We start from the raw sequence: 7535 nt of genomic DNA, 5'->3' as shown, positions 1-7535 counted from the left end.
GATGCAAGTGTTTATTAACATAATGCACATCTTTATAACATCCATTGATTTCATCATATCCAGTACAAAGATTTAAAAAATGTTGGCAAGTTAATGGTAACAAATCAGAATATAGCTAAATTAGTAGAATATTTTCAGATATAAGAACATTCGTACAAAACTAAATTTTATTACATATAAATCGTTACCATAAATACAAATGAGCCAACAATAAATTCATCCACAGAAAACGTGAAATAAACATACTTCCTCTGAAATTTAAAAGCAGTGCATTAACGTATAATTTCTTTATTATTAATGACTATATTGCAGTATGTACTAGAAAGTATTGTGGCATGATAGAATATTAAAGGATTGGAGACAATAAAAACCAATAGAAGTTAAATGGGAATGTAAAATACATATGCGAGATAAAAGAAATAAATATATAATTAAGAAAAAACAATAATAATTAAAATATTAAATAAGAATTGGCATGAAACCAAGTCCATTTCTTGACAAAGAGAAACTGAAATAAAGAATTTATCTATCTACTAGGAAGTATTGATAGGAAATATTTACCTTAGATTTTTGCACAAATTTTTTACACTGTTCTGTAGCAAGATTTTCATAATATTCTGGTCTGATGGGTAAAGAAAAAATATAATCTTGACTTATGTAACGCAGGAAAAGTATATCATCACCAAGAAATTCGTTGTTTATAAAAACTGCTACAGTTTTTGTTAGTGACCATATTTTACCACCAGTTTGCTGAAAAACATAATATCAGTAATTGGCTATAACTGTTATACATACAATCATCTGTTACACACGTTATTATTAGAGGCTAATATCATTATATGCATTACAATTACCCTTTTCATTTTTTGTATGTATTCAAGCCAGTCCATTTGAAATAGTTCTACAATTTGCGGCAGCGAAAATTTAAACGGTAAATGTTGATGGAACTTTTCCGCACATATTCGAGCTTTTTGAAAAGCAACGGAGTTTATGACACCTACCACTTTAACTCGAACACAATTATTTCTGAAAGCTTCTAAACAACAATGTCGCTTGCCGAATTCTTTATCAGTATTGTTTCGCATCATTGTGGAAAGTAATTTTTAACATTAGAACTTAATGAGAAAAATTTGTTTCTAACAGTTACATGACTTTAAAAAAATGTAAGGTATCAGTCAATCATTAATATTTCATTAATGAAACAACATTTGTTTTTGTTGCATATAAAAATTGTTCTGAATTAAATTCAAGCACATGTTACTATCTTCAAGAGTGTTAAAATTTAATTCATTGATTTATTTCAAAATGCAAGTTTTCATTATATTTTTATATTTTAGCAAATACATTCTATATAGAATTCCACTATTCTCTCATGAGACATGATTATTACTTATATAAATTGCTATACTCAAAATATATTATTTTATTGATAAAGTTATATTACTTCGGATAATGCAAAATACGAATATTAAATATATTTTCGTCTACACAGGCAGCCTTTATTCTTTAGGTTTTTCATACACCAGTTCTGTAGGATTTTCGATATCACTTTCTTCGTCACTAGTGCTACTTGTATCCAAATTATATAAAAACGATTCGTTTTCACTCATAGGAAAATAATACCTGAAATGTTATATCAATGCAAAAATTCTAAATAATTTAATAAATTATAATTTCAAAACGTATGAGGTACTAACACTGGTTGATCCCACGTTTTTTGAGGAGGTATTTTAAAATGATTCTCTTCCTTCATGTGTTGCAAAATATTTTCCACTTTTGTTTCACAGAAAACACAAGTCTGTAAATGAATTTGTCTCCTCACATAATTCACCACCTTTACCTGTTAGAAAATTTTATTTTATAAACGTGCTGTTTTATTATAATACTTATGCATTGTATACGTAGGTATCTTACTTTTTGGTAAAATGTTAAATCTTTCGAGGCAATTTTAAAATCGAAATTATGTTCTGTCTTCATATGAATAAGAACTTGATGGAAATGCTTGTCACTGTAACTGCAAAACAAACATAATATACCAATGCCTTCGTCATTCCAATCAGACCATGTATCCTCGTCCTCGTTTTCACTATTTTGATCCTCTACCTCATTATTTTCGTTGCAATTACTCTATGCATGAAAAATTACTACAATAGACAAATAGAAGTAGTTATTAATGCATAGACTTCAATAGAAAGTACCTGTCTATGTTTCCATGATTTTCCAGGTTCCAAGTAATTGTTTACATAAAATTTGTCATATTCTGTATTAGTAGGATTTATCCTTTTGTGTAATTTTTTACGCATATGTTCCTTTAATGCTGTACGATCTTTAAATAATTTTTCACAGAATATACATATCAAACTGAAAAAGATATTTGATACATTCTAAAATTTACTTCTAATTCATTTACAAAAAAACATAGATGAATCTCACTTTTCAATAGTAGTCTGAATTTTATCTAAAAATTCATCTATAAAGACTAAGTTGTCTGGTTTTCCAAGATATAAATTGTGCTTTTGAGCTAGATGCTTTACGTATGTAATGCGCAGACCAGAAAATTCCATTCTACAGAAAATACAACCACGTTTAAAGCCAGTATCTGTTCTTTCTCTTGCTTGTTCTGATAAAACCCATTCCTTAAAAAAAATAAAAGAAGCTTGTAATTATACTCCTTCATGAGACCTTTTATCTTCTATAAGATTTTAATACCAGTTTAGCTTTATGTATCTCATCCCTTAGAACTTTATCTTCTGAGATGCAATCAGACAATAGAAAGTATTTTTCATTTTCGCTTGGCTTCCCATCTGGTGTACAATTCATTAACAGAGTTGTACAATATTTAACTAATGGCTCTTCCTTGAGCTTGACACCCCAATAATGTACATAGCTGAAATTTAAATATACAACTTAAAAAAAAAATAATTTGGAAAACCATAAAAACAGATCACATTAGTAAATTACCCAAACCTTTTTAAACTAGCAATATTCCATACATCTCCTATTACAAGTCTATGTTCTTTGAATAAATGTGTCAGAAAATCTTTTTCATTATCGGGCAAAACAAATTTAGTATCGCACAAAAGACACTTTGTATCATGCGGCTTATCATCTAATCCAACAAATTGAGACTTATATGTAATACAGTCTTCATTCGCAGGTAATGAAACTTTACACTTTTCTATAATTATGTACATAATTATTCTCAAATGAACAATACAATATTCTTCCATATTTATGTAACTTTCTACAAAATTACGTAGAATTTAATTACACGAAATATACATATACCTGTTGAATTCATAATTAGTAAAGTTCAGAAATGTACAGTTTATAAAATTTACATATCCAAATTTATTTCATACAGTGCTTTCATAACAGGTTAAGTATTTAATTTTGTATAATACATCATCATATTTGTCGAAAAATTCGGGTACTTTCTTTAAAATATTTCAAGACACTCTATTATTTAGTTTTCCATTAATTAATTGCGTAAAAACAGTGACAGGCACCATTATTTTCTATTATTTTTAAACCATAGCACAGAGGTGAGATTAGTAAACAGTAGCAGCGCACTTGAGTGCACTTCATGAATTGTCATGAATTTTGTTATAATAATATATCTTTTTATTGCTCTTTTTCAGAATTAAACTTATTTTTCATAAATCCAAATAATAACATTAGATGACATACATGTAATGACACACTGCTATAAATAGTGCTTGGGTAAGTGTTCCAACATAATTCAATTATACCCAAAATAGTTAACTTAATAACAGTCTTATAATCTGTACACCATATAAGGTATGGCAAAGTATGATAATACCATATATAAAATTGATAATGTAATGATCTGCTAAATGTTATACCAATAAAATTTGTAGCAAACATTGGAAAAATAAATAATTGACTGACTGTAGACATATCTATCTTTTCCTTCTTTCTTAATTGTGGCTGCAAGCTTTCCCCTACATATTTTAATTTTGCATATGATTTCATATACTTTATGCATATTGGAACAAAATAAATTAATGTCAATATATGTAACAACAACAATGATACATGAAAGTATGGACTAATAAAAATGTGTTCAGGTAAAAACCTCCAATTTACGGTCCATTTAAATTCAAAAACTCTTCCAAAATTGAAAGCACCTTTTATATATGCTAATGGATTATCAAGTAAGAAAGGAAGACCCAATGCTACTTGAATCAAGGCACAAATGAGTAAATGTATTATTGTTTTGATTATCCCTAAATTATACACATAGGCTATGAGAAGTGCTGGTGCAAATAACAAAATGTTCATTTTTATAGATACAGCTGCACTGTATAGAATACTTCCCAAGTACCATTGATTATCTAAAAATGCATTAAGGCTTGCAAATAATAATACCATTGCAATTGGATCATTGAAAAGCCTTAAAATAAATATAGAATGAATTCTGTAAGATGTACAACACATGATGATTAAGACATAAGGTGGAACTTTCTTAGTTTTCACATAAATTCGGAAAACTAAAATAAGTAGCACTATGTAAAGAATTGCAAACAAGTACTGCGCTATTTTTATGTTTGCTCCATGTCCTGTGATGAAATATAATGTGGAAAACACATAAACAAATCCAGCAGGATAGACTAATGGTCCAGTGTCACCTTTAAGTTTTGAGTAATCCAATGTTCCATTCAAAAAGCCCTCAACTTCTTGCATGTATGCTTTCCAATCGATCTCCGTATATGACACCTTCTCGATAACCAATATATTTAAAATAATTTCCAAAATAATGATTAGTCTTCCAATTGGTACTAATTTCTTTGGATCCATAAATGAATAAGTCCATTTTTTCCATTCTAAGCAATTTTCGTACCAATTTTTAGTATTTTTCTTCGACATTTTCATTAAATTCAGGTTAGATCGGTTTTCTCTACGCGGCGCCATCTTGGTACAATTACACACGTAGCCTTCTTGTGATGTATTTACATATGTAACGTCTTCGGTTGCCGGTTTATCTGAATTCTTTTTCGATTTTTCATCAGTTCATATTCAACTAATCAAGCTCTAGTTTTATTCGAACACTTGATTCTCGCCAGTTATGTTGTTCACTCAGATGGTTCGAAGAGACTGCCCCTGACTGCCCCCTTTTTCCAGAGCACCCAGAGTAACAAATTGTGACTGTGACAAACTGACGAATACAAAGGATAAGGACTTTATTAGGACCAATCAGAACACGCCAGCTGGGATTCTGAGTTTTTGACAGAGTCCAACGTGTATAAAGCGAAGCGTGGAACGAAACTTATGTAGTTAAATTAAGAATTTCGTTGTAACAGCAAGTAATTGAATTAAAAATTTTCGTACGTTTGTGTTACGACTAAAAACAAATATTTTCTACGTGATACGTGAGTTACTTTATCATATTCAACGATTTGTAAATTATGCCTCGTTGTTATTCATGTTAACCTAGTAAATATTGTAAATGTAATATACTTTTCCGTTAATTCACATCGTTTCTTTTCTTTAGTCGACTCTGTTTAATCATTATCTGAAAAATATTTTGAGAGACTTTTTATTTTCCGACAAAAATAATACTTTTAATGTGAAACGTATTTTTAATACATAACGTGAATGAGACTATTTTTTGATATTGCGTACGTATTTGGCATTGTAAAAGAACTACAGTTAATGATTTCTATTATTGTACACGAATACAAAATTAAAAGGTTATTTTTTAGTTTTACAGAAACTTCATTCAAAATGAACAGTTCAGTGTTATTAACCCTTTTTGCTATTATTGGATTAACGCATACTGTCACAGGTTTGAAAAATGACGAATGTGAAGGTAATTAAACCATTTTCTTCAGTGTTCCTTACATTGTTTAATTCATCTTTCTTGATGTATATAAACTGGTAATGTTTCAGTTTGCATAAAGACAGTGGAAAAATTTGTGAATTCTTTAAGTGAAGATATGAAAAAAGATACAAAGAAAATAGAAGAAGCATTCAAAGAATTTTGTAAAGGCACTAAATCTAAAGAAAACAGATTTGTAAGTATTCATAACAACAGATTATTATATTATATAATATAAATAGAATAAATATATTTAATGTTATTAAATTTTCTATTTTGTACAGTGTTATTATTTAGGTGGTTTGGAAGATTCAGCAACAGGTATTTTAAGTGAATTGAGTAAACCTATATCTTGGTCTATGCCTGCAAATAAAGTATGTGAGAAATTGAAGAAGATGGATGCTCAAATATGTGATTTGAGATATGGTAAGCTTACTTCGAATAAATTCTCTTGAGAGTTGACTCTTTTGATATTACAGGTTTTCTAATTATACATATCACATTTAATTTCAGAAAAACAAATTGATATTAACACTGTCGATCTGAAGAAACTCAAGGTACGTGACTTAAAGAAAATATTAAGTGATTGGGATGAAACGTGTGATGGTTGCATAGAAAAAACAGACTTCATTAAACGAATTGAAGAACTGAAACCTAAATATTCTAATAGTGCAAAATCAGAACTCTGAAGAGTGTTCAACAATATAGATAAATTATGTTAGTATGGCTAAGCTATTAAATATTCTTTTTTACACAATTGATTAATAGTAAATATAAGTTAATTGCAAATATAATTTTGTAAAATCAATTTGTTTGTTGAAAGCCAGTATATGCATTTAATTTTCATTTAATAATATTGTACTTGAATTATGTTAATTAAGCAAACAGTATCTTGGAATCTAAATTCTATGAATTTAGGAATATCGAGCAATGAAATTGGTTTCAAAAAAACGTGATTTCTGTTAGTGTAGCCATGCTAATACAAAGTACATAAATATCATACGATGGTGCTCCGTTTTTATCACATCAATGTTAGACAAATATAAAAGACTTCAATTTTTCAAATACCAAATTATTTCATCTTCTTTAACATATTTTTATCTTTCATTGCTCTTCCTCATATATTCTAATACAGTACGTTTATACGTGTATGAATCCTATTTATACCAAGATACCTTGTACTATATGAACAGATATGTATTTGTGATGAATCATTAATAATGTGTTGTTATATATGTACTTACTCTTTCTTTTATTGTCATACCGAACACTCAACTTAGTATTACATATCTTCTGCAATACATCTTTTAACCATTTTTCCAAACTATATACAGGGTGGAGCGGAAATTGTTTTACAAGCGGGCAAGCGAGCATTCTACGTGAAAAAATAATGTGAAAATTTGATGTAACATATTACATAGAGCTTCATTTTCGAGAAGCTTGACTCAAATGTCAAAATCGATTTCTCTGCAGGCAAAGCTCCGTATGAAAAAATGTTATATCAAATTAGTGTCTTTTTTCTACACGTAGAATCATTCTTAGCTCGGTTGTACATACAATTTCCGTCCTACTATATATGATGACATATCATCTTTCTCTATACAAAAAAAATTTACTTCAACATTAAGTATTAAAAGATTTGTTCTCAATGAATTCTTGTCTCAAATTATGTATCTGAGTAAAGAAAGAGTAT

General features: G+C 28.7%; 4 protein-coding genes across 6 annotated transcripts in view; 1 reads left to right on the top strand and 3 right to left on the bottom strand.

Annotated features, from left to right (window-relative positions):
* The window catches only part of LOC108625244 (problable inactive peptidyl-prolyl cis-trans isomerase-like 6), a 4201-nt gene extending 3032 nt beyond the window's left edge, over positions 1–1169 (bottom strand). The window contains exons 1-3 of the mRNA XM_018025088.2: positions 855–1169; positions 562–750; positions 189–251 (exon numbers count right to left, since the gene is read on the bottom strand). Coding sequence (XP_017880577.1) covers positions 189–251; positions 562–750; positions 855–1088 — 486 coding nt within the window. The 5' untranslated portion in view covers positions 1089–1169. The remainder of the gene's footprint in view (positions 1–188; positions 252–561; positions 751–854) is intronic.
* Positions 1170–1312: 143 nt separating this feature from the next.
* LOC108625261 (zinc finger protein 277) lies at positions 1313–3598 on the bottom strand. Of its 2 annotated transcripts, none has more exons than XM_018025122.2 (8): positions 3289–3598; positions 2968–3178; positions 2710–2887; positions 2434–2636; positions 2199–2361; positions 1915–2127; positions 1698–1840; positions 1313–1623 (listed from the first exon to the last, which is right to left on the bottom strand). In XM_018025122.2, the coding sequence occupies exons 1-8, from the start codon at positions 3299–3301 to the stop codon at positions 1500–1502; spliced, it is 1248 nt and encodes a 415-aa protein (XP_017880611.1). In that variant the 5' UTR covers positions 3302–3598; the 3' UTR covers positions 1313–1499. The 2 variants fall into 2 exon arrangements, with proteins under 2 accessions (XP_017880611.1, XP_017880621.1); XM_018025132.2 differs by having other exon boundaries at positions 2968–3109.
* Positions 3599–3607: 9 nt separating this feature from the next.
* Alg3 (Alg3, alpha-1,3- mannosyltransferase) lies at positions 3608–5160 on the bottom strand. Its single transcript, XM_026813498.1, has one exon. It carries the CDS (start codon positions 4933–4935, stop codon positions 3625–3627), a length of 1311 nt encoding a protein of 436 aa, XP_026669299.1. The 5' UTR covers positions 4936–5160; the 3' UTR covers positions 3608–3624.
* Positions 5161–5193: 33 nt separating this feature from the next.
* On the top strand, positions 5194–7081 carry Manf (mesencephalic astrocyte-derived neurotrophic factor). 2 transcript variants are annotated; one of them, XM_018025154.2, is made up of 5 exons: positions 5194–5393; positions 5727–5833; positions 5914–6038; positions 6127–6268; positions 6356–7081. In XM_018025154.2, exons 2-5 carry the CDS (start codon positions 5749–5751, stop codon positions 6529–6531), a joined length of 528 nt encoding a protein of 175 aa, XP_017880643.1. In that variant the 5' UTR covers positions 5194–5393; positions 5727–5748; the 3' UTR covers positions 6532–7081. The 2 variants fall into 2 exon arrangements, with proteins under 2 accessions (XP_017880643.1, XP_017880634.1); XM_018025145.2 differs by lacking the exon at positions 5194–5393 and adding an exon at positions 5532–5642.
* Positions 7082–7535: the final 454 nt, after the last annotated feature.

The sequence above is a fragment of the Ceratina calcarata genome, unplaced genomic scaffold (assembly GCF_001652005.2).
Source record: "Ceratina calcarata isolate Rehan_Ccalc_2016 unplaced genomic scaffold, ASM165200v1 scaffold119, whole genome shotgun sequence".
Lineage (NCBI taxonomy): Eukaryota > Metazoa > Arthropoda > Insecta > Hymenoptera > Apidae > Ceratina > Ceratina calcarata.
This window is presented reverse-complemented; position numbering and strand designations above follow the sequence as displayed.